At 46.0% G+C, this 27,625-nt stretch overlaps 1 protein-coding gene across 3 annotated transcripts in view; it reads right to left on the bottom strand.

Moving 5' to 3' along the window:
• Positions 1 to 2,214: 2,214 nt before the first annotated feature.
• lef1 (lymphoid enhancer-binding factor 1) overlaps positions 2,215 to 27,625 on the bottom strand; it is a 47,315-nt gene continuing 21,904 nt past the window's right edge. Inside the window, exons 4-9 of one of the 3 annotated variants that reach the window (XM_083765648.1) lie at positions 15,578 to 15,710; positions 9,792 to 9,882; positions 7,080 to 7,199; positions 4,721 to 4,901; positions 3,382 to 3,489; positions 2,215 to 2,368 (exon numbers count right to left, since the gene is read on the bottom strand). In XM_083765648.1, coding sequence (XP_083621774.1) covers positions 2,219 to 2,368; positions 3,382 to 3,489; positions 4,721 to 4,901; positions 7,080 to 7,199; positions 9,792 to 9,882; positions 15,578 to 15,710 — 783 coding nt within the window. In that variant the 3' untranslated portion in view covers positions 2,215 to 2,218. Of the gene's footprint in view, positions 3,490 to 4,720; positions 4,902 to 7,079; positions 7,200 to 9,791; positions 9,883 to 15,577; positions 15,711 to 27,625 lie in introns of all 3 variants that reach the window. The other 2 variants (XM_083765649.1, XM_083765650.1) reach the window with 2 other exon arrangements.

Genomic DNA, 27,625 nt, shown 5'->3' with positions numbered 1-27,625 from the left:
GAGGAGGGAGGTGTACCAAGTAACCTGGTACATTCACCTCTTAAAAAACATCAGACTTTTGGGATCTTGGAGATCTTTATATGTCCTTACTAAAAATGTATCCTCAAACCTAGCTCTGGTCCATAGCTCTAATGCGTTGCATTTTGAGCTATGTTACTCTCGACTTCCGGGGCTCGCATGAATGCAGACCAGCCTCTCGTCTTTAGCGTAAATAAAAAGAACGTTTTTGCTACTCACCAAAACAAAGGCGGGTTGTGTCATTAGAAAGCCTACTTTCCTTAGTGGAAGCCCTCTGAGACCCCACCACACGTATAAAAGGTACTTTTTGGCCAAAAGGGATTTTGTTTCCACCGGAAATCGGTTACTCCACTGCACCTTCTACTGATATTGCCCAGAGAATTGCCTCATAGAGAATATTTTTCCTCCGGTGAAAAAAAGTCCCTTTCAGGCCAAAAAGTACCATTTATACATGTGGTGGGGGGCTCAGAGTGCTTCCACTAAGGAAAGTAGGCTTTCTAATGACACAACCCGCCTTTGTTTTGGTGAGTAGCAAAAACGTTGCTCTAGGCTGGTCTAGAGTCATGCGAGTGGCGGAAGTCGAGGGTAACATAGCTCTAAATTAAACGCATTAGAGCTATGGACCAGAGCTACCTCAAACCTGTGTTTGCGTGGCATGCATGTTACTACTATTTAGGTGCTCAAGATAGGTGTCGTCAAGCGACAACTTTTGTAATTATGTTGTCAAAGAGCTTGTGCAACTAATACTGTGTCAAAAAGTGCTTCATTCACAAGTTTAAAAAAGATATATATTTTCACCACTGTATTATTACCACATTTTTATGTTCTACAAAGACACGTTTTAACCCATTCTGACCGGAGATCAGATTCATACGAGTTTTCCACTGGACACACACTGGGTCTGATTAACCCATTTCTGACCTGAGATCAGATTCTAAAAATGTCGTTCTTCGATTTTTCAAATAATAGCAGACCTACAAGCTCGTATCGCGCCACTCGGTGGCGCGATATGAGCTTGTAGATCTGCTATTTTTCAATAGCTAAAGCATAACATGATTCCAACACCAAAATGGGTGCCCGGTCAGAATGGGTTAACTACCACCCGAATGATGCCCTGCCAAGCTTTACGTTTTCTTCACAGCAAACATTAATAAGAAGATCAATTTAAATAAAACACACTCTCAACAGTATTACAACACTCTGGCAATGACAGGCATAATATTTTCCTCCTCACTGGTGGTGGTGGTGTGTGTTAAAGAGAAGTGTGTATGGATTTTATAGCTTATGTTAAGTCCCTGGGGGTGAGACTATAGGTACAGATAGCGCCGCTAACAGTCGCTCTAGTCAAATATGAGAAGCACGTTTGGTTTCCCACTGCAAAGTCTGCTAATCCACTTATTCATGGGCTAATCTGCCTTCCACCACTGTGGCAGACGGGGAGAGGAAAAGAGAGTGGAGAAGGAGAGTGAGATGGGAGACCAGGGAGAGTGGGTGATGGAGAGGAGAGAGGAGAAGGAGAGTGAGATGGGAGACCAGGGAGAGTGGGTGATGGAGAGGAGTGGAGAAGGGAGAGTGAGATGGGAGACCAGGGAGAGTGGGTGATGGAGAGGAGAGAGGAGAAGGAGAGTGATATGGGAGACCAGGGAGAGTGGGTGATGGAGAGGAGTGGAGAAGGGAGAGTGAGATGGGAGACCAGGGAGAGTGGGTGACGGAGAGGAGTGGAGAAGGGAGATGAGATGGGAGACCAGGGAGAGTGGGTGACGGAGAGGAGAGAGGAGAAGGAGAAGGAGAGTGAGATGGGAGACCAGGGAGAGTGGGTGACGGAGAGGAGATTGGGGGACACAGAACAAGGAGAAAGAAAGGAGAGGATGACGGAGAGGATGTGTGAGAGAGAGAGAGAGAGCATGGGGTGCAGACAGGGATATGTTATGTATATGACGCACCACTGTCTTTTAAAGTTCGCCTGTATACTTAGTAAACCACTTTCAACCAGGCATACCTATATCATGTTTTACATTCTTTCTAGATTTTAAAAAGATAGTGAAAATAGCTCAAATAATCTGCAATGCGTTGTGAGCATGTACATCGGCTATTTCCGGTTTTTCATTGTATGACAAAGTATTCCCTGCAGTCTTCCCCTACAGTCTGTCACTCAAAACAAAAAGAAAACATAAGTAAGCGTAATAAGATGTATTGGTCTTCATGAGGAGTGTTGGTGAAGCCCCCTCCTCCCGGTGTGTGGCGGGTTCTGGTCAGAGGTATAGAAGGAGGGAGAGATGCTGCTGGCTGTCCGAGGGGAGGCAGATAAACACCACAAAGCACGTGGGTGGTGGTGGAGTGAACGTGAGTGCTGGAGCCACACATTTTTCGGTAAAAAGGGCAGGCATACATAGTTTCTTACATACGCCTCACACACACACACACACACACACACACACACACACACACACACACACACACACACACACACACACACGCACACACACTCAGCTGCTATAATGTACAGTAGACCTTTATGAATCCCAGTTTTCAACTTCACCCAACTGATTTCTACTCAGATGGTCATGGGTTAACTGTTAGGGGCCTTCTGATTACCAGACGGCATCTACCAACTGTGTTCCCAATACACTATTACACTTTGAAATCCAGAGTCTGACCCGTGAGGGTCCATTTGGTTTCCGTTTGTATGCTCCCCACAGTTACAAGCATGTACACATACACTGCCTCACACACGCAAATGCAATGCTAAACATAAACACACATGGACACATGCACAGCACTCACAGAACTGTGTTAGTATAGATTTTTAAATCAAACTAAACAAATGTGTCATTCTGCCATGGTAATTTCCTGACACTATGGAATGGATCAATCTCACATCTTTCTAAAAGCTCTGAACTGATATTACAGCACATCAAAGACTAGCATAAGCATTACTGGGCACTTTTCTCTCTTCGCCCTGCACCAATAATGTGGCATGGTGCTGCGCTCCATTGTGGTGTCGATGACAACATGGACAGAGAAAATGTGTGCAGTGATGAATTACACATTAAGCTGAGACAAAGGAGCCTCCAACACGGGGGCCATTAGCACAGATCAGGCTAGCATGAATTAGTATTGGAACTATTGTTCGGCCATTTTAAGAACGGGGCGTGCAGACAAAGAAATAATTTGACCGACATAAATTCACACACATACACCAACAGACAAAAGAGGCACACGCGCATATGCACACACACAAAGACATACATAAACAGAACACATACACAAATGCCAAACAATAGCAGACAAAGAGATCAAGCAATATGATATCAACGCATCCACAGCTCTCTTTCACACTGCCAGTCTGCTATTGGTACTTACATAATTGTCTCGGGCGGACCAGCCGGGGTAGAGTTGCATGTGGAGCTGCCTTTCCTTGCGGGCTAACTCGTAATACTTAGCTTGCTCTTCCCGAGATAAAGCATGCCACTGTTTTCAGTACAAGGGAGATTAGAAAAAAAGAAAAGAATGAGACAAGAACAGCACACAGTCAATTACTGGCATGCACTTTCATGTTCCCCTCCAACAGCACGTGTGTGTTTTTGACTTCCAAATGATCTGTGTTAAAAAATAAAATAATAATAAAAAGTGTGAGGGGGAAAAAACCAAGGGGAGACAAACACACTGAAGGGATTAACATGGACAAGAGTCAAAGAGCAAGAAGAAAAAAAGAAACTGATTTCATATCTAAACACTGGTTCCAATTTAGCTGCACTTTTTTTTATACAGCCTATGTCAGTGAGCCATTACCCTATGCATATGCCGCAGAGACTGGGGCTTTGCTGTGGCTGGCTGCCTCCGCCGCCAGCCCTGTTCGTTAAGGCTTTTAACATGGGCTCTGTGGTTCCACTTCTCTCCCCCCCAATCCTCAAAAGGAACAAATTTTTGTCATTTCCAACCATGCCATCATCCAGGCATATTTTATTAAATCCAATTTGACTGAACGTCAATAAGACTGCTAGTCTGTAACTAACTGGTAACAGAGGAGAGTTACATCGCTACGGTGATAGTTATGATGACAATGATTATTGCCGGTCCATCAAAGAACGTCCATGGTAATAGAACAGTGTTGTTGTTTTATTTTTTATTTTTAAAATGTTGGGGGGGGGGGGGGGGTATTTTTAAGACCAACTGATGTCCTGTGACAAATCTCTGTAAGGCCGGTGACCTCTTGGCCATCTACTTCAAGTAGGGATCAAAGAAGGGTCAGCGATCCCCCGAGCTATTTCTGAGGAATTACTGCATCATTACTAGGACAATGGAGACAGAGAGAGGACGGAGAGAGGGGGTGACACGCCACAAAGCCATGACTTTGTCTTTGAGCACTGACTGACCATGCAGGCCCATATGCAGCATGATGCCCTGTGGTTGAGCTTTAAACATGATCACTCTAACGTAGCCCTGAAAAAAGATGGGGGGCCGCAGCGGCTTCTATACACGACCCCATGAAGGGATATTCACATAAAGTAAAAAAAATAAATGACAAAAAGTCATGGGAAAAACTCATGGCCTCCTCCTCACGCTTTAGATTAGAATGTTCGGGCCGTGATCTTCCTGTATTTATTTTACACTCCCCCGCCCCATGATTTTATCATATTCCGTAAAAAAAAAAAAAAGATCAATCAGGATAAAGGAGGAGGACAATGCGCCGCCCGCCTACCCTTCGTCCGAGGATCTGGTTGATGGCGGCGCTCTCCTTGAGCGTGCACTCTGCCACCACGTTGGCGCGCATCTCTTTCATGTAGAGCATGAAGGCGTTGAGCGGCTTCTTGATGTGCGGTCTCTTCGGCTCCTGCTCCTTTCTCTGTTCATGTTGGGGTTTCCTGTTGAAGCAATAATACCAAAAAAACACAACCGGGATGGAGGTAAAGACCAGGCAGAAAAATAATACAAAATGTGCTCTTTTTTTTTTTTTTTTTTTTTTTATTACCACATGTTGCTGCTGCACTTTTGTGCTATCAATAAGATAACAAAATAAACGTTGCTATCTCTTCAAAGTCATACATTACAAAAGGAATAGACTCGTGACTCGTCGACAGGCAAGAGTTTTGTGGCAAGATACAATATTCTAATTTGTGGTCTACGGGATAACGTGCGAGAGAGAATTATCCACAGCACTAAGGCGGAATGGAGGACAAAGGGAAAACAGGGAGGGGAGTGGTGGTGGGGTGTCTGTTGTGGCGCTATGGTGGCAGTATAGGGAGCGGCAAGGGTCTGGTAGCTCTGAGCCAATGGCAAGGCTGCGTGCGAGGGGTGCTGCCACGCCATGGAGCCTGGGCCCCGGTCCTTTAATCATGTGCAGTTGGACGTACGGTCGCACGCTTTCAAGCACAGAGATTACTTCACCAGTAATGGCAACCAAACGGTTTCCCTCCACAACGCATTGGCAATCGCTTAGGACAAGAATGTGCACAGCTCACATACACGCACACATGCATATGCAGCGACATGCACAGACTCCGTTTTCTTAGGATTTGAGAGATATGTTCATATAATTATATGATGAGTTGTCAGCACTAGATGATGGCTGAGGCAGGCGGTAGAACAAGTGTCTCCGAGTCCACATAACATCCACACACACACACTCATGCACAGAGTTTGGAGCTATTCTTCACTCGCTTACTACTGAATAATCATTTGTATACCAACACAACCTAACAGAACACAGCTGGCCATGCATAATGGAAATATTGGTGATAACCACTTCCAGGCACTCAGAGCATTTCTCCACTCCGGGGGGGGAGGGGGTGAATTTGTGAAGTCGTCTAGTCCCGGGCAGCCAATCTAGAACCTGTATCGGTAGCTGGCTAAGTGTGTCGTGATGCCTGAGGCTAAATGAAGCGTGGGCCCTCTTATCGCTGCCGCATGGCCCCTGCTGCTGCTTATCTACTCCCATCAACAGAAGTTGAACAAGGGAACTCTGGCTGGGGGCTTGTACAGCGAAGCCCTGCCAAGGTGGGACATACTGCCGTTACTGTGCTTGGGTGCACAAATACCTGGAAGTGTGTGCTGTGTCTGGGGAGGTATGGGTACATGTCTGTGGAGATACATACTGTATGTATCTATAGAGGTACGTCTCTGGGGTTACGATTACAGTATATGTGTGCGTCTGTGTGTGGTGGTACATCTGTGCTGGCCTCAGACCTTTCCTTTGACCTGTATACCTGTGGATTATACCAGGGAGAAGGCCTCAGACCTTTCCTTGGAGCTGTATACCTGTGGATTATACCAGGGGCAGGGACAAGGTCTCAGACATTTCCTTGGACCTGTATACCTGTGGATTATACCAGGGGCAAGGCCTCAGACCTTTCCTTGGACCTGTATATCTGTGGATTATACCAGGGACAAGGCCTCAGACCTTTCCTTGGACCTGTATACCTGTGGATTATACCAGGGGCAAGGCCTCAGACCTTTCCTTGGACCTGTATACCTGTGGATTATACCAGGGGCAAGGCCTCAGACCTTTCCTTGGACCTGTATACCTGTGGATTATACCAGGGGCAAGGCCTCAGACCTTTCCTTGGACCTGTATACCTGTGGATTATACCAGGGACAAGGCCTCAGACCTTTCCTTGGACCTGTATACCTGTGGATTATACCAGGGACAAGGCCTCAGACCTTTCCTTGGACCTGTATACCTGTGGATTATACCAGGGGCAGGGACAAGGTCTCAGACATTTCCTTGGACCTGTATACCTGTGGATTATACCAGGGGCAAGGCCTCAGACCTTTCCTTGGACCTGTATACCTGTGGATTATACCAGGGACAAGTGACTTGGACGTTTTCTGCGCTCTCCCTCATGGACCTACTTGCTGATTACTTTTTCAAGTGTGTGTGTGTGTGTGTGTGTGTGTGTGTGTGTGTGTGAGTGTGTGTGTGTGTGTGTGTGTGTGTGTGTGTGTGTGTGTGTGTGTGTGTGTGTGTGTGTGAGTGTGTGTGTGTGTGTGTGTGTGTGTGTGTGTGTGTGTGTGCGTCTCTGTGGTGGTAACAGAGCAGGGCCACTGTTTGGGGGACTCACATGTTCATCAGGTCAGTTTCGTGTTGCGGCTCGTGTTTGACCTGTGGATTGACGATGGCGGGGTGTGGGATCCCTGTGGCGTGGGGCCCCGGGGGGCCAGGGACCATATGGTGAGAAAACCTGCAACGACAGCAGCACGCAGTGTATACTTTGATTAATAACAGAGAGAGAAACACACAGCGAGAGAGACGAAAGAAAGAAAAGAATGCGCATTTGATGTGTGTGCGTCATATTTGTCGCTACCACCAGAAATAGAAACAAGGCAGTGATGATGAACATCACATGTTGCACACAGTCCAACAAGGACACACACACACACACACACACACACACATACACACACACACACACACGCACATGCACACGCACGCATGTACAGTACAGGCAAATCAGTGTGCACATGCAGTAATGCTCGGCATGACATTTCAGCCACAACAGAAGGAAGGGAAAAGATGATTGTGTAGATTGTGTCATTGCTTTGCGGTTCCCCTGTGGGAGACTGTGGGTTGAATGCAAGTCTCTCTGAGGACTTCCATTAGTGCTCACTGGTGACTAACTTAATGGAGCACTGATTTAGTTAAGCTCATTCCCACCACGCAACACCGGTGCTTTTGTACACGTACACTGATGTCCTGAAAATTACCCCCGAAATTGTACCGACTCGACGACAATATAAGTAATCAATGGGTGCTGGTGGAAGGTTGCCTTGTGAGAATGTCAAAGCTATTACAGGTATTTTCGGTTCATGGGTATTTGATCATGAGGATGGGAAGGGGGGGGGGGGGGTGCATTGGAGGAAGCCCAGGAGGGGAGCATCTGGGGTTTGATTCCCGGTCTGATCCCACACCTGACATCTGGCATCACTCACAGCATGCCTAAAGCACTGTCTATAGTAGCACTGAGAGAGAGAGAGAGAGAGAGAGAGAGAGAGAGAGAGAGAGAGAGAGAGAGAGACAGAGAGAGAGAGAGAGGAAGGCAGGGAGAAAAGAGAGATAAAGCAGGGGTTGGGGTAGAGAATAGGCCAAAGATAGAGCCACGGAGAGAAAGAAAGAATGATGGCGAGAAATTGTAGAAGGGAAAACTGAGATTCTTTACTGACAAAGTCAGCAGTAAAAAATAAAGTATATACAGTATAAGACTCATGGTGGAACGAAGCACTCTTCATATAGCTTCATGTGCCGTGCGGTCGGTCGGGGGAGAGACAAGTACTTGCAGAAACATTTGGAAGCCGAGGGAAAGCAGCCATATGGTTATGCAGGGCCACGCCATGCGCTGATGGCTTTGACATGTGCTGGGCACACACAGAGGAGGCCTGTGGTCAGAGCAGCAGGCTGCAGCACCGGTGCTGGGAGGTGGGGCACGGTGGAGGAATGAATGGATGAATGAATGGATGGATGGTGATGGTGGCAATCTCTCTTCTTATGGTTTATAGTATACTACAAGTAAGACGCGCAAACGCGTGAAGCGAACGCAGCTCGTGTGTGTGTGTGTGTGTGTGTGTGTGTGTGCTACAGCTGCGCCCTGTGTGTGTGTGTGTGTGTGTGTGTGTGCTACAGCTGCGCCCTCTGGTGGCGGGCGGGTGGTGTAACAGCGTGACACACACACACACACACACACACACAGACATTCAGCCCTTGCTGTCATAGTAAGTGGCTCACTGCGTTCGCAACTAGGGCACCCCGCCTGTGGGCCGGGGGCGGGGCCCACACATGGCATGGGCAAAATGGCATCATCAACTTGCAGGAGTTTTCCCTATTGAGTGAAATATGAACTATTTCTAAGATATATTAAATATTGAAGGTGTTCAGTTATTTATTATAGTTGTAGAGGGCAAGAATAATGTTATATTTCGGCTTATTAGCCAGGGATATATTTCTTTTTAATTGACAGGCCAAATACTGGTAAATGGTTAAAAGAGCTGTCTATATTATGTCTGTCTATATGGAAGCCTTTGTCTTTATTGAAGGAAAACGGGGGATATAACATATAGTTTCCCTTTATTGTCTATTTACAAAGCACAGTGATTTGGAAAGGACACTAGGGCAGTGGAGTAACTGTGAAGAGGATTAACAAGCCTGTCTGCTTCGTACAGGATGAAGGACTTGTGTTATGTGTGTTATGTGGACTGTATGGTGGGATGAAAATAAATATTGCTAATTGCTAATGGAGAAACAATTTTGTTTTGAATCTTATTGTCTTTTATTTTTTGCCTTTTGTGCTGTGGTTTTGTCTTGTTATGTTATGTGTTGGATTGTGATTGTCTATTGTCTTTGTGTGGTGAAATAAATTGTTTAAAAAATCACACCTGCGTGAACTGAGTGGTGCAACTCCCCTCTCCCCTCTCCCCCTGCCCCCCCCCCCTCTCATTAGCAGGCAACAGTGCAGCACTATCTCTCTCTCTCTCTCTGTTTCTGGCACAACAGCGCCACTTTTGCCCCTACTGGTACTCATAGTAACATAGTCACATAGGTTAAGACGGTCAATGCTGTTCCTTGGAGTGGTTGCACCACTAAAAAAAAAAGCAAATAACCCTGACTGGGCAGTAAAGTAGTAAAGTAGTTATTGATGATAATTGAGATAATTGAATGCACATTTGTGATTGATTGCGGGAATGTGTGTGTGTGTGTGTGTGTGTGTGTGTGTGTGTGTGTGTGTGTGTGTGTGTGTGCGTGCGTGCATGCGTGCGTGCATGCGTGCGTGAGTGTGACTCACCAGCCCAACGGTGGGGTGATCTGTCCGACACCTCCAGGTGACAAGGAGTAGAAGTTAGTCATGTCGGGCCCTTGGTGATGCCTCTGCATACCTGCAGCCACAACAACCACGATAATTAGACACATGAAAGTACTGTAGAAAGTGGTAGACTGAAATTGTGCGACTGTGAAGTATATACACTACAATGACAGTGATGCACTTTTAACCCCATTTTCAAAACTGCAGGGCACCGCTGCAAAATGTATCCAACGATGATTGATAACACAGAAAGATGACAATAAATCACCAATACATGCAGCAGAGATAAAGGAATTCCAGTCCGGTCCTCATCTCAAATCATGTCAGCTCAAAAGAAAACCAAGTAAAAAAAGCAGATGATCGTGGTAAAAAAAACAACACCTCAATGAATAAACTTCAACACAAATCAAGGACAATGCACCAGTGGGTTCTTGAGCGTGTGTGTCTTGACCTCTCCATTATCAACTGACACAAAATCACCATATTACCCCAATCTGAGCTGCTCCTCCCAGTGCGTGCGTGTGCCTTAACCCATTCTGACCTGAGATCAGATTCATACGAAGGTTTCCACTGGACACACACTGGTCTGATGAACCCATTCTGACCTGAGATCCGATTCTAAAAATGTCAGTCGTTCTTCGATTTTTTTCAAAAATAGCAGACCTACAAGCTCGTATCGCGCCACTCGGTGGCGCGATATGAGCTTGTAGATCTGCTATTTTTAAATAGCTAAAGCATAACATGATGCTGACACCAAAATGGGTGCCCGTTCAGAATGGGTTAAGCTGATCACTGGTTAATTAAGGCCCTCGTTGTGTGGCAGGGGCTGTGGCTCTCCCTGTAGGGCGGATTGACTGACTGACTGTCACTGTGCCTCCATGGCTAAGCTCCTCTCCATCTCCCATCAATCCTACCATGATTCAAGGGCAAAGACTCCCTGGTTCATGAAGCAGGAGACTCTATAATGCAACAGGGACGCGAGGCAGACGGCGTGCATGAATGCAGTGAAGGCTGAATATAATTTGACAGTATCTCGTCGTCATGATGCTAAAGTGGTTAACCAGGATGGGAACCCCTTTTGATGTTTTAACCATTATGTTATGCTTTAGCTATTGAAAAATAGAAGATCTACAAGCTCATAGCTCACCGAGTGTCACGCTACGAGCTTGTAGATCTGCTATTTTTGAAAAATCTCGAAAATGAGGCGCAAATCTTTGAATATATAATATCTTTCAGAGTGTACGTTTTTTAACTAAATCCTTTCTTCTGGAGGGGTCCCTGGAACAACATATTTTTAGATTGGGGTCCGCGGCCAAATACATATAATTCTGGGGGTCCTTGACCTTGAAATAGTTTGAGAACCACTGACATAGAAACATAGGTTTTTCAGAAAAATCTCATGATTTCAAAGACATGTAGAATCTGGTCTCAGTCCTGAAGTGGTTAACCCATTCTGGGCGGGCACCCATTTTGGTGTTAGCACTATGTTGTGCTTTAGCTATTGAAAAATAGCAGATCTACAAGCTCATATCGCGCCACCGAGTGGCGCGATACGAGCTTGTAGGTCTGCTATTTTTGAAAAATCGAAGAACGACTGACATAGAACAAGTAAGACGCGCAAACGCGTGAAGCGAACGCAGCTTGTGTGTGTGTGGTTGTGTGTGCGTGTGTGTGTGTGTGTGTGTGTGTGTGTGTGTGCGCGTGTGCGTGTGCGCGTGTGTGTGTGTGTGTGTGTGTGTGTGTGTGTGTGCGCTACAGCTGCGCCCTGTGTGTGTGTGTGTGTGCTACAGCTGCGCCCTCTGGTGGCGGGCGGGTGGTGTAACAGTGGGACAGACACACACACAGACACACAGACACACACACACACAGACATTCAGCCCCTGCTGTCATAGTAAGTGGCTCACTGCGTTCGCAAACATAGCTTTTTCAGAAAACTGTCATTTTCAAACATACATTATTAGAATCTGATCTCAGGTCAGATTAAGGCCATCCGTCTGTGGATCCACACGAGGCTCATCCTGGGCCTAGGATTTAAATCCCACTAGAGGTCCTCTCCACCTCAACTAGAATACACTGTTTATCTATGGTATACTAATCTATCACATTGGATATCTGTTCATTTAACTCACTCTGGATTCTTCTGTGTACTACCAGTGATATATAAACCTTGAAAAACATGCACTGCAATATACTGTACATGCACGCACGCACACGCACACACCCACACCCACGCACACGCACACACACACACACACACACACACACACACACACACACACACACACACACACACACACACACACGCACACGCACACGCACACACACGCACACACGCACACACACAATCTCAGCACATCGTGCACACAGCTAAGAAAGAGGGCAAATGCCTCCAGATTAGCACCGTCTTCTAATCCCTGTTGGAGTCTGGCTTTTCTCCACTTCTCTTCACTTCTCTCTTTTCTCTCCATTCTCTTTCTCTCTCTGGGGTTGAGGTCTAAAGAGCCTAACACCCCCCCTCCAAAATACAGGGCAAGGACGGGGCTTATATCTCCAAAGCCAGTGTAACGTGCACGGCTCTATACCACCTCCTGCCCACTAATCCACCAGAGCACACTCCTCAGGGCTCTCCTCAGGGCAGGAGGGGAAGGGGGCAAGGTGAGGGAGGGGTAGGTGGAAGGAACGTCCCAAACAGGCATGGGAATGACAGAGGTAGAGAGAAGGTATATAGGGAGTGATGATGCCGGTTAAGATGTGTAAAACGGGAGTAGGCGAGTGAGGGTGGGGATATTTAACCCATTCTAACCTGAGATCAGATTCATACGAGTTTTCCGCCGGACACACACTGGTCTGATGAACCCATTCTGACCTGAGATCAGATTCTAAAAATGTCAGTCGTTCTTCGATTTTTTTCAAAAATAGCAGACCTACAAGCTCGTATCGCGCCACTCGGTGGCGCGATATGAGCTTGTAGATCTGCTATTTTTAAATAGCTAAAGCATAACATGATGCTGACACCAAAATGGGTGCCCGTTCAGAATGGGTTAAGATGTGAACGGGAGTAGGCGAGTAAGGGTGGGGATATTTAACCTCGCTTCTGACAATGATAGCTTGAATTGTATTTAAATAAAAAAAGGTTGACTTGGAAATGGTTCCCTTTCAACCTTCGGCGCATGCCGCTCTGCAGCCCGGCGCATATTAGAGCTCATAATGAGAAAATCCATGGTGATTTTTCATAATTAACGAGGAGATCAAAGTCCTGATCCTATAGTGAGGAAGGGAGCAATTGGTCAATGCGTGAAGTGAAAGCGAGAGAAAGAGAGGGCAGGGAATAGAGAGAGAGAGAGAGAGAGAGAGAGAGAGAGAGAGAGAGAGAGAGAGAGAGAGAGAGAGAGATGGATGACAGAGAAAGACAGCAATGGAGGAAGGGAGAGTGTAAGGGGAATTCGAAGAGTAAGGAGAGGAGATGTCAGAAGAAAGGGTGGAGAGGGAGGAAGGGAGAGAGAGGTCAGAGAGAGATGGAGATACCATGAAGAGTGAAAAAGGGGAATGAGATAAAGAGAGACACTTTATTTCAGCAACAACTTGAGCTCAGCCTTTATGAGGCTATGAAATGTGTCCAGGGAGTTCATATACAGCAACTCTTTCATATGTACACTGTTCCATAGGCTGTGTGTACGAGGATCAAATACAGAGGGAGAGAGAGCCTCTGGAGAGCTCTCTCTGCTCTCTAATGTTTATCATCAGCTCACATGCTGGATCCCTGAGGACCGACAAGACCAACATAAATATTACTCTGAAATGGAGAGCATGACTTCATAAAGAGTAGTACACGGACAAGGGATGAAGGGATGTCTTTTATCTTGCTCATCATCATCGTGTGTGTGTGTGTGTGTGTGTGTGTGTGTGTGTGTGTTTACGTGCATACACCTGCAGAAATCTTTTTTTAATTCAGTTCACCATTAAAAATAATTATGTCCCTCCCCGTTTCAGACTCAACCGTTTTCTCTGAATGTGTCTCATGAGTTCAATATCTCACACAATGCACTGAGCGAGCGCCGTTTCCTCCGACTTCCTAATTTCCCTTCATCCAATCCTCCAGTGTCCCTCCTGTGTTGGATTTCACATTGTTATTTATAGCCAGTCCCTCAGAACTACAACCTCCTTTTACCTCCATTATCATCCTGTCTGCTCATTCCCCTCTCCCGCTCCTGGGGGGGGGGTGTGTGTGTGTGTGTGTATGTGTTGGGGGGGCGGGTGCATGTGCTTGTGAAGAGGCTGCCAAAGCCCACTCCAGCTTTCTGAGAAGCTCTTCTAAAGTGTTCCTCTGGAGCTGTCAGAGTTATGGCCTTGATGCTGCTCCTCAGAGAGAGGAGAGAGACGGCACACTTCTGGGAAGCTGTCATAACGTGCCTATGTTGGGAAATGCATGTTGTGCCCGGGGTGGCTCAGCCGCCCAGCACAATTCACCACTACAGACACAGGACTGGCTGTGAGGATGACATAGGTTCGAGATCCCGGCTCGTGAAGCATGTCATGTGTGACAGATGGCATGTCCTCTTGCTACCATTTCTTTCCAGTCACTTAAACACATTTATGTCAAATAGAAAGGTCTCAGGGTCCCGCATTGGCACTGCAGCTCCCCAGCAGGGCGTCTGTGTTACCTTCTCTCTGCCCTCCACCACTCCCTCTCTTTCTAGTATCCTATCGAAATAAGTAAATACAAACACTTTAGTATACTAACAACAAGGGCAATTTAGAGGTGTGCATAGTTAAGCCGCAAAATGGCAAACATTATTTTAAATGATTATCTTATGTCATCGACAAAACAACACAGGGAAGTGATGCACTCTGTCTCACCAATCACCATTCTATGATGAATGTTCATTAGTTATGTATGACAATATGAAATTGCACCATACAGTATGTAATTATGTCAGATATTCACAGGCTTGTGTTATGACTTGATAGATTGAAGATACAGACAGACAGACAGGGTCAATAGTTTGCAATTGCTTCACGGCTCACCTAATCATTACATTATACATAAAGGCGGAAATATGAGTACAGTAGAAGCTATATAGGTCTACTTCTATGATCCAGTTATGCCTTCAGTTCGGACTAGTTTGTCTCATGAGAAGAGAGGACTTTGAGGTTTCATGTCATCAAGTTTTGCATATGAACCGTTCCCATCTGTGAGATACAACTTTTTTTATTTTCCTTCTTCACTTTGACCGTGTGTAAATGAGATCTCGGCTGTCATTTGGCTTCTGTTATCATTTTTAACATTCTATCTTTGCTTGTCATCTTCAGCTTTGGTTTTCTTTTGTGCTTCACATTGAGGTGATGTTTTTATTTTTAGGGCCCTTCAGATTTTTATTTATACCACAAGCAAAGCAAAAAAAAAGTCATTTATCTTTCTTTTTGTGTCTTTCTTTTTATTATATATCATCGAACTGAACTCACCATGTTTTTTTCTTTTTTTTTAACCGTTTGAGCAACTAAATTAAATTAATCTCAGGATACTAGCTTACTGGATAACGTATCAGCCACATGTTCAAAGGATCATCGCTTCAAGACATGTGTTGTATGTCTTCCCCTCCCACAGAAACGGCTTCAAATAATTAATAATTTTAATTATTATTTATTTATTTCGCAAATGGAAATAAGTCCAAGGTCTCAAACTGCTGTAACCCCAGTGGTTTTATTGCATTGCTAATCAAATCAAATCAAAAATCCAAAATCACCCGACCAAACACGGCCCCTCGTACCTTGTTTGTTGTTTGCGTCCTGCGGGTGGTGTCCGGAGTGTGGGCCCGGGGCGAAGTGTTCGTCGCTGTATGTGATAAGCGGGGTGAGGGGGTGGACTGCGTGTGAGGGCTGGACCACTGGGACCTTGTTGGACTGTGGAGAGAGAGAGAGAAACCCATTGTTTTAACGCTTCGGCATCAAATGTATTATGGAAGCAGTGTGACAGCCAGACCACTGGAACGCCACTGGACCATGGAAGAAAAGACAGAAGAAACCAGTTGACCGTTTTTTATTTCAACCATCTGTCTATTATTTGCGAGGCGCAAGTTACAACACTGTGTCAGGATCGATGAAAAAAGTTAACACAATGTTGACGCGCCACCAAAGAGTTGATGTATTATAGGGAGAAAAGGTTTGAAACACATCATTTTTCATGCAACAGCTGCAACTGTTGGCTGCACCATTTGAAATGTATCAAAACAACAAGTGGGGGATCAGGATTATTTAGCATCTAACCAGCTTCCTCCGTTGTACTTCCTCTATAACTGGTGTGTGCTGGGGTTTTTCAAAATGGCCTCTCTCCCCTCCCCGCTGCTGTCACATGATCTACAGTAGGTTCTCCACGCCGTTGCACACCGTGCTGTACGGGTGGTCTTATAGTGTGCCGTTTACAGAGCTTCCTTATAGATGTGGGGTGAACATTAATGGCACAGTGCAAATAAATGGGAGAAGAAAAAACACCTTCCCCCTGAGCCAGATATAAATAACCTCTAACCGTCTCTCCCCCTCACCAAACACCTTAAAAAAACGGTGTACAGTAGTTTAGGTCAGCAAAGAACCAAGTGCCCTGTTTGCCTCAAAGGAACAAGAGATAGAGAAAGAGAGAGTTTTAGGGTGTTTGTTTCTGTGGGTTTTCGAAAATGAGATGGACGGAAAGAAAGTGAGTTAAGAGACAACAACAGAACGAGAAAGAAAGACGAAGGAAAGAAGGAAGCTAGTGAGAGGGTGCGAGAGAGAAATAGTGCAGGAGTGAGCGAGCAAGCAAGAGAGAGAGAGAGAGAGAGAGAGAGAGAGAGAGAGACCCACAGGGTAGAGAGTCAGAGCAGAGGTCTTATGTGGGAGATCAAAGGCAGTCATTAGCCGGTGAATAAGGGGGGAGTTCATTACAGAGCCAAGAGCCGGAGGACGGATGGGAGGAGGAGGGATGGGGGTGAGGGTGGTGGTTAGGGATAGAGAGAGAGAAACACACACACACACACACACACGCACGCACGCACATCTGCAGTGGAACCAAAACACGAAGGAGAGGTAATCACGTCAACAGTGTCCTGGCTGGCTGCAGCCCACAGCCCCCCTCACCCCACAGCCCCCCCTCACCAACCCACAACCCCTGGGCTGAAGCAGAGGGGGATGACCTGCACACTCAACACACCCTCACGCACCCCCCACCCCCACCCCCCCCCCCCAACAACAACCAAAATAGATCCAGCCAGACCTAAACTCCCTCCTTGCCCCAACTACCCCCTGTTCCCTAAACCTGCCAGCACCGCTAGCGCTTACACGCTTCAGCAGTGGAGAACACATGGTACAGCTTAGCCATGCTAAATCTACTATTCACAAGCTGGGCCCCGAGAACTGGGCTGACCAGAAAGTCAAAATATCAAGTCTCTGTAAAAAAGGATATACGGTTAATCTGAAATGCATCAGTCTAGTGTCCAGTTCCCAATGTCAAAGAAAACTATACTAAACAAAAAAGACAAGTAAAAAGACAGCATTGCTTCCTTAGCTATGGGTAGAAAATGACTGAAGTGTGTACAGTATATTGTGAACAAAGCATTGATTGGCTTCACACATGGGCATACACGCTAAAATGTGCCACGACCAAATGTGCCCAAATGTGAGCTTTGCGCATGCTCTATACGTCATGAAACCCCAGGGGAGAGAGATACTTCCGGGGGAGTATACGCGATAGGTTCACTGAAATGAGAGAACAGGGGTTTTCTATTCCACCTCCACGTCTTATGAATCTCAACAATGGACTGAATGTTTATGTAACGTAGCGGTCACTCCAACTAGTAGGCCAATAAGATCACTAGTATTGGCCTCACTGTTTGGTAGTGCCAGTGAGGTGTCTGCGGGCAAGGTGGCATGCCTGCTGGGCTGATTGAGTCGTTGGAACAGGACCGGGAGGGGGTAGGACTCGGAGTGCCCCCCTTCCTCTCCCACCCTCCTCTTCATCCTCCTGAGTCGAAGTTTGGTTGGAATGTCAGCGTTCCCCCCTGCGACATGCTCACAGACTGGCACCACCCTCCCCCTCCGCCCCGTTCCTCTGTCTGGGAACGTCTTAGCCAGGACCCAGGGGTGCTGCATGTGTGTGTGTGTGTGTGTGTGTGTGTGTGTGTGTGTGTGTGTGTGTGTGTGTGTGGTATGTGCTCCTGTGTGAGTATGTGTGTTAACATAAAGTGTACGAGAGGGAATGTGTGTGTGGACGTGTGTGTGTGTGTGTGTGTGTGTGTGTGTGTGTGTGTGTGTGTGTGTGTGTGTGTATCTGTATGTATATGCTTGGCAAGATGACCAAACTGGGGCTTGGCCAGTTCAGACGTCATGGTAATCAGAAACCAGGTTCAACCAGCACATTGTTTCTGCTGAAAACAAGGCAAACCCCCCAGAGCCCTGAAGCACATAATCACTGCATAATGGTCAACTAATTCAGCTCTGTAGCTTCCTTTGAAATCCAGCCCAGGTGAGGCAGGTTGTTTGACGGGGGTCAGTCTAGGTCACAGGTGACGGGATAATCTGCATAATCTGGGAGAGGGTTAGGCCTCCTCCTAACATTAGGAGGCTAATGGGAGGCACCTAGGACATGCCTCCACTGGATGACTGAATGATAGCATCCCTCTTTTTTACGCGTCTCCACTCCATTTGTTCCCCCGCGGGAAAGAGATAAGAAGTTGGAGGACTGCCCTTCGTTCTGGTCTTCACGGCCGTTTGACTCAGAGCAGAGAGGATGGAGGGAACAGGAGACACTTAAATCATATTTATAGTGCAGACACATGTCTATACACAGCAGCACACTGCATTTTGGACAGACATGTTTGATACACAATGCAATTCTGAATGTTAATTTAACTCTCAGAGTTAAATGAAAACATTTTGCTGTGTATTACACTGTATACTTGAATATTCTCTTAAAATGTCATACAAACATATAGCCTACAACATCTTCAACTCTACAAAGTGGAGATATCATAATTATACTAAGGTATATAGCACTAACAAACACCAACACACACAGTAGGGGCAGTAGTGATGGACTTGCTGGCATTATGTGAAAGCTGAGAGGGCTTTTTGAAATGCTCTTGATCCACCATAGTGGAGAAGAACCTCTTTTGTGTCTCCCAGTTGCAGCTGTCAAAGCTCATTTTTCTCCACTTCTTAATAATCCCTCTGCATTGTATGCCACCCTTAAAGCTAAACCCACCAGGGAGAACATCCCTGGCCCCTGTGACCGACACACCTTTTAACAATCTTGGGGGGTGTATTCAAGGGAAACGTGCATGCCATAAACCATACCTTCCTACCCGATACACCTTTTAACAATCTTTGGGGGCGTATTCAGGAAAACCTTGCATGCCATACACCATACCTCCCCTACCACAGCACTGGTGCCCTTTAGGAAGAAAATTGCTGTAAAAGCATAGTGACCATGGAATAGAGGTCGGACATGGAAATTTGGAGGTTTGGCTGCCAGCGGTTATACGTGGTGGAACGTTCCGCCATGTTGGGAGGTCTATCAGAATATTCTAATGTCATCATCACTTCATCTACCTTCATTTTCATCGTCATTTGGCAGTGAAATTTAGATACTGCAAAGCCGGAAGGAAGGATCTCTGCTTTTTTTACAACATGATAGCACCGTTCAAAAACATGCCGCAGGTCCGACCCAGTTAAGCTCATGAAAACAACATATCCTATACACAACACATTCCTAAATTAGAAATGAGCAATGTGCTTTATGTATGTCACCGTCAACTGGCAACAGTGTTTTACTGGATCCCCTGAAAGGTCCAGTCATTCGGGGTGACTGGGTAACCATGCCAACAAATCACCATTTTAGTACTTCCAGCCAGGTTATTGGCTCGCCGTGCCTTTCTTCCTGCCTCCTGGTCCTGGCCAAGTTACGCACATGCACAGTTAGAAAGCTGCTACACGTGTTTACCAAGCTCCAAGAAGAGCTGGTTGGACAGCCACAACTGAAAGTTTCACACAGCGTTACCTTAACCCATTCTGACCTGAGATCAGATTCATACGAGGTTTCCACTGGACACACACTGGTCTGATCAACCCATTCTGACCTGAGATCAGATTCTAAAAATGTCAGTCGTTCTTCGATTTTTTTCAAAAATAGCAGACCTACAAGCTCGTATCGCGCCACTCGGTGGCGCGATATGAGCTTGTAGATCTGCTATTTTTCAATAGGTAAAGCACGACATGATGCTAACACCAAAATGGGTTCCCGTTCAGAATACCTTAACTCCCTCATCATTTTTCTTTCTCTTCATCTTACCCAGAGGCGGCGATCGAGGAAAGCAGCCATATTGGAGGTCCCCCTTTTTCATTGTCAATGAGAAATAATAGGTTTAGAATATTCTTCTGTTCATATTCCTTTCACAGGGAGCAAGTGGGAGCGAATAGAGATGGGGAGAGAGAGAGAGAGAGAGAGAGAGAGAGAGATGGGGAGAGAGAGAGAGAGAGAGAGTCTACACCGATTGAAAAGAAAAAAAACGTTCCTTTTGGAATTTTATAACCGGGGCTTTTTGGCCAGGCCCTTTTTAAAAGAAGCCCTTAGATGTGGCTTTAAAGAGAAATTCATTGTGCGGAACTGGAGCTGGCAGCGAGCCGTCCGTGGAGGGGGGGAAAAAGCTCCAGCAGTGTGCAGTGACTTTAACGTTGTCTGAAAACAGGGGATGGGAGGGAGGGATGGTTTGAAAACAGGGGATGGGAGGGAGGGATGGTCTGAAAACAGGGGATGGTATGATGGTGCCGTGGGTTGACTCTGGGCTTTTAGTTTATGGATGAGATTCCACAATCCAGTCAATGCAGGTAACTGGTTGATTCGTGTGGACACCGTCCGTCTGCCTGTCCATCACAACCACGTACAGTGTGTCTTATCCTCTTTATAACGCCTCTCCAGCTCTCTCTCTCGCTCCCTCTTATTTCTCTCTCTCTCCCACTCTCACAGCAGGGCTTTTGTACTCCACTCAATTATCCCACACTTCTGCAGAGTGCAGTGGAAAAAAAAAGAGGGGAAGAAACGGGAAAGCGCGGAATTTCTTATAATAATCACTTCCCACTTCTGTAATTTATATGCAATGAGGACTCTTCGTGCCCGCAGCTATACAACGAGAGTGCGTGGAAAAAAGCGAGGTGTTTCGAGAAACAGCCGGGGAGGGGGAGAAGGTGGAGGTTGTCTCAGTCGTAGAGCGGTCGATGGCTGCCGGTGGATTCCCATGCTGCAGAGTCTAAATCTCTCCCACTCTCTTCTCCTTAATAAGACCCCACATCTTCCTCAGCTCGTTCCCCTGATGGCTCCTCAACCCAACTTCACCTGTGCTCACTGTTAAGAGACACAACTCTGGGGAAGACTAAGGAGGGCGAATTTACTTTTTACAACAAGCTCCTTTTATTTCATTCATTTGTCCATTATATAACTTGGAGTTCCTTGGAGTTTAAAATCTCTCTTTTTCCATTACATTCAAACCATTACAAGGTTACAAAAATATTATGCATGACAACAGATCCCCGATACAAAATCCAGTTTAGGAATAGCAATTGCACTCCTCAGTTAAACTTTTCTTTCCAGGGAGACACAATTATGAATCTGTAGGTGGGTGATAAGAGATTACAAAGATATGAAGAGTTTGCCCAGTAGCCTATGGCTTTGAATAAAAATAATACTGTCTCCTTATGCTGAATGAAGACCAAGAAAACAGATCATAAACTACAGTGATGTATATAGGACAATGAGGTGGATCGGTGCTGCAGAGACTATAGGCAGAAAGATATAGAGGAGGCTGCATGCATGCATGAAATAATTGCGACCGTAGGTCTCCATATATGGTCACGCCTTGTGACATCACGCCTCCATATATGGTCAGGCCTCGTGACATCACGCCTCCAAATATGGTCACGCCTCGTGACATCACGCCTCCTTATATGGTCACGCCTTGTGACATCACGCCTCGTGATACGTCACATATACGGCCGTCTCTATATATGAAGATCACGACACTGACCTCTTCAAACCCTGGATAGCCATACAAGGAGAAGACTGGATCATCACCTAGATCTATATGGAGCCGGCCAGCAACTCTACATCAAACCTCAAACCCTTAGATCTCCATATATGGAGCTGACTTTCCATATGTTGATCTGTCCTCATCAAACCCTGTACATTCAAGACACGCTCCATATATGGGTAATACAGAATTAATTCCATATGTTGATCTGCGCCAGCGCCTGCCCAGCAGTCTCCCGTCACCCAGGCAGATGCAAGGTCGCTTCTCGCACTCAGGGCATCTCACTGGTATATGAAGCTATTGAAATGTGTGTGGATAGTGTATGACAGAACTGAATTAACAGAACTGAATTAGAACAGTATTACCACATGAACAATGTGTACATGTTGAACCTAGGGGATAATGATACTGTGAAAGTTGCTCTGGATAAGACTGTGAGGTGAATAACTCCATGTTAAGCAGAGAATTAGAGAATACACGTTACTAACTGTGGTGTAACAATACAGCTTGTACAGTGTGTGTAGTTTCACCCCTTACATCAATACTATAAAGACATTGTAAAGGCTTGCGAAAGTTTGCGTTCATCTTGTTATGACATCAACCCCCCGGGAAAAACCTTTGAAAGAATAGCTCACAGTCACACAGAGAACGAACCCATCAAATGCATGTCTTTTGGCCACCGTTTCATCTGATGACTCGCCAATAAAGAGGACAAGATTACTGACTGAAATACTATGGAAGGCTGAAAGTAGGAGAGAGAAGAGGGTGTGCCCTAGAATAAAAATGCTACAGAGCCAACACAGGTGTTCGCTCTCAGGTGTTTGTGCGCGCGCGTGTGTGTGTGTGTGTGTGTGTGTGTGTGTGTGTGTGTGTGTGTGTGTGTGTGTGTGTGTGTGTGTGTGTGTGTGTGTGTGTGGTTTGACCTTTAACCAGCAAAGGTGAGCAAACATCCCAACCCTCTCCATCCCCTAGGGTGGATTTATAGTGGAAAAGAAAACTCTGCACCCCTCCATATTCTTTCCTTCCCTCACTTGCATTCTCTTCACCCCCCCCCCCAACACACACACACACACACACACACACACACACACACACACACACACACACAACACACAACACACACACACCCTCCTTCCCCTCTTCATCCGTCCATCCATCCATGACTCGCACCCCTTGCCTCTGCTTTCAATCCTCTCTCTTCCTCGACACTCCCTTTCTCTTGCTCTCTCTCTCTCTCTCTCTCTCCCTCCCTCCCTCACCAAAACCAAAAGGAAGGAACCAACCTGGGGTGCGCTTAAATAAATAACCAATTACCATTCCGGGAGTGGGTTGGACCCCACCACCAGCAGCAGCAGCCCTTTCAGTCAGAGTAGCTAAAAACGGAATGCTTTTTTTTTTGGCAGGATGGCCCTTCGTTTGGCCAGAGGGAGAGTTTAACGCAACCAAACCCAATTAACAGAGAAGAAAGCTGGGGGCCTCCGACAAGCGAAGGAGTGCCACGTGCCCAGGGGGTAATGAAGAGACGAACGGGGGTGGGCGGTGGGTAGGGGGATTCATTTAAGATGGGGAGGGTGCAATGGTGGTGCAAGATGAGGAGGTCTAAGAAACCCAGGAAAAGCCTGTCCTGGAGGGAGACGCATCTCTGAAGTCCTCCCGTCACCATCATCCCCATTACACATCTCTCTCTCTCTCTCTCTCTCTCTCTCTCTCTCTCTCTCTCTCTCTCTCTCTCTCTCTCTCTCTCTCTCTCTCTCTCTCTCTCTCTCTCTCTCTCTCTCTCTCTCTCTCTCTCTCTCTCTCTCTCTCTCTCTCTCTCTCTCTCTCATATCTTTGTTTGGGAAATTTGAAACCCCGTATTGTCCTGCATCTTAAGAAAAACAAGTTAAGGCTAACACCAAAACTCTCAGTTGTGGGAGATATAGCTGAAAGCTTTTTTTTCCCCTGCAGTAGCTGAAAAATTCAATTAAATATGAATAAAAACACACACACACACACACACACACACACACACACACACACACACACACACGCACACGCACACGCACACACACACACACACACGCACACGCACACACACACTGTGACACACACACACACACACACACACACACACACACACACACATGGTGGGGTGAGAAATTCACGAGTGAATTTTGAAGGACTGTCACACTGAACTACTGAACCAACTGTCACCATCAGACGACCCCCCCCTCCCCCCCCCTCCCCCCACACACACACACACACACACACAGCAGCAGCAAGGCCCTGGAGGAATGTACACATCAAACACGTACCATTAACTCACAGAGAGATGCAGCACATGACCGACACATGGTATACTGTACACACATGGCAACCCGCAAAACAAACACACTCCACACAGAATAACCTCATAGTATATCACGTATATGAGTATATACTGAAAGTATTGGCAGCAGCACATGGCCAAGAGATCAGAGACTGTGATACTTAAAGTCATGCATTCACATGCACACATCATCAACACACTCACACACACACACACACACACACACACACACACACACACACACACACGTGCGTGATCATTTGTCTTATTTTGGAGCTGCAATACAGCCGTGCTGAGCAGCATGCGATGGAGTACGGTACACAACCCATTCTGACCTGGGATCAGATTCTAAAAATGTCTATTACATCCTGACAGTTTCATTATTAACCCATTCTGACCTGAGATCAGATTCTAAAAGTGTCTTCGATTTTTCAAAAATAGCAGACCTACAAGCTCATATCGCGCCACTCGGTGGTGCGATATGAGCTTGTAGATCTGCTATTTTTCAATAGCTAAAGCATAACATGATGCTGACACCAAAATGGGTGCCCGGTCAGAATGGGTTAAACTGGGTTACACAATGAGGTTCATAAACCATTAAACAGTGTGTGTGTGTGTGTGTGTGTGTGTGTGTGTGTGTGTGTGTGTGTGTGTGTGTGTGTGTGTGTGTGTGTGTGTGTGTGTGAGACCGTGCATGCACACGCTCCAAGCTAAAATAAATGATGCTGGTTTTCATAGTCTTATAGAAAAGGATAATTTGTGCGATACAGGCCTTGCCTGTATCAAAAACACTCCATCTGCCCCTAAAAATGTTCAACTCTTCATTTTGAATTTGATGGAAAGCTATAGCTAAAAAAAAAACAAGGAGACTATTGTCAATGCATTTTGGCTTCATATAAAATACTGATTTTACTATTTCAATGACTATAAAATATATCAGAATGACAGGAAACCTACAAAGGATATGAGGGAAGGGATGAATAGTGACAGCGCTCATGAGGTGGAATCAAATTTGCGATGTTACGACTGGGCCTGTCCCAATGAAAGCTGGCTGAGCCACAAAGATGACACAGGTGCTTTTTTTCTTCTCCCAGAACAGAAATAATGGCCTGTTGTGCCAGAGAGAGTCGATATGAATCAGTCTAATGGTGAGAGAACACTGGTTGGTTTGTCTGTGCCAGAGACGTACTGTAGGGGAGCACACATAGTATGATATACATACATACATACATACATACATACATACAGTGTAATACATATGTATATACATACATACATACATATGTATGACACTGTAGGCCTATCATCAAGACTGGGTTCTGATTGGCTGGACACACACGGACACACACACACACACACATATATATATATATATTTTTTTAATATATATACTACGGCATTCCACATCTCCATGTCACAAAGATAACATGTCATTGTCTGACTCCAGGTCTGAACAGTGCAAGAATATTAGTGCGTACGTGCAGGACATCAACATGTGTCAGGGTGGCCTTGTGGTTGGAGCCGTCGTCCCCATAATAGGAGTCGCATGTTCCATCCCTGGTCGCCTTGCAGCCATTATGTCCTGTCAAATGGTGTCGCTGTATATGGTACTGGGCTCAACTCCACTTGCCTCTTTTGGTTTTCCATGGGGTACAAGTGAAGTTGTGGATCAGTACATCATGGCACTTTATTTGGCATCCCCTCTGTAGAGGTTCCAGGAGAGCTGAGGTGACACTGAAGGTGACGTGAGAACACTGCAGACTAGTACTGATTGGTCAAAGAGAAGAAGAACTATAGAGTCATTGCCTTCCATCACAACTGTATAGTCAAAATGGAGATCGTTTCCAGACCAAGCCGCCATTGTTCCATTAGCTCTCTCGCTGTCACTATGACTACCAGCTACATACACTGAGGGGGTACTATCTGCAATGGGAAAACAAATTGCAAATTGCGCTTTTTGTGACAAGGGAGTTGAGTAGAGCGCAGTGGAATAGCTCCAAGAGAATGAAATCCTCCTTCATGCCACTAAGGCATTAATTAGTAATAATAAATAAAAAAAACACACCCGTGTGAAGTGAGGGGCGCTCTTATCACCGTACATCATCTTATTCCGGCCAATCAGAATTTGCGTCCTCTCCTTCGTCGTCTTCAATGTTTGTGTTTACACAAACACTCATAACTGTCCATTCATTGTCAATGGCATTTAACCCATTCTGAACGGGAACCCATTTTGGTGTTAGCATCATGTTATGCTTTAGCTATTGAAAAATAGCAGATCTACAAGCTCATAGCGCGCCACCGAGTGGCGCGATACGAGCTTGTAGGTCTGCTATTTTTGAAAAATTCGAAGAACGACTGACATTTTTAGAATCTGATCTCAGGTCAGAATGGGTTCATCAGACCAGTGTGTGTCCGGCGGAAACCTCGTATGAATCTGATCTCAGGTCAGAATGGGTTAATGTTTGTGTTAGGACAACGTTTGTGTTTGCACACACACACGCTGGACATCATCGCCCCACCACCAAAAAAACCTAGAAATTACAGTGAAATGGGAAATTGGAATGTCAATGTTACACAGGCAACTAACTTGACAAAGTCACAGTTATTTGAGGGCAGTGTGATGGTTAATTTGAATTCCAGTGGAAGTGTGGTGTTCTTTCTGTGAGCATTGCGGGTCAGTGTGCTGGGGGGGGGGGGGTTCTCTCTGGCAGAGCCCAGGGCACGCGGCAGGATGTTCACCTTGCGGCGGGGCGCGGGGCTCATTATCTCAGCGGGCCGTGGTCACATCAAAGGGCTGAGGGAAAGGGCAAACATTCCTCTGAAGTGCCACTGTCAGCAGGGCCTGCAAGCACGCACACACACACACAAATGTATGCACAAGGCATAATGGTGCAGCACACACGCTATAGGGCACCCCACGATGTATACCCAAAGACTACCATATAGAATATGGCTTCTCCAAACAAATGGGTGCATGCATGTTTCGCGCACGCACGCACGCACGCACGCGTCGCACGCACGCGCACACACGCACACACACACACACACACAAGAATCAGAATGCCACCTCATCTTGAATCCACAACTCCACCGTAAAATATGGCTGATCACACAAGCGTGCAAAGACAGACCCACATTCTGACATAGGCCAATAGAACATGGCACATGTCTCTATAGCTCTTTCTCTTGCCTATAGGCTGTGTGAATACTCTAGTCTAGTTGCATGAACAAAACTGCCAAATAAGACAACTGCAACCTTAGGCAAATTTCTGTATTAGCCTCTGTGGTAATAAAAAATGATCCAGGATGCAAATCCAGGATGCATGACTTTAATCCCAAGACAAAAAGCTTTAAGAACTGCTACACAGAGCCTTACCCATTGGATGGTTTCTAACGACATGTACAGTAATGGAGGAAATTTGTTACTCTTGGCCATCCCTGAAATCAAGCTTGCAGCCTTT

Source organism: Protomyctophum parallelum (assembly GCF_964188405.1).
Source record: "Protomyctophum parallelum genome assembly, chromosome: 5".
Lineage (NCBI taxonomy): Eukaryota > Metazoa > Chordata > Actinopteri > Myctophiformes > Myctophidae > Protomyctophum > Protomyctophum parallelum.
The sequence above is the reverse complement of the archived record's forward strand: the minus strand, read 5'-3'. Positions and strand labels throughout refer to the sequence as shown.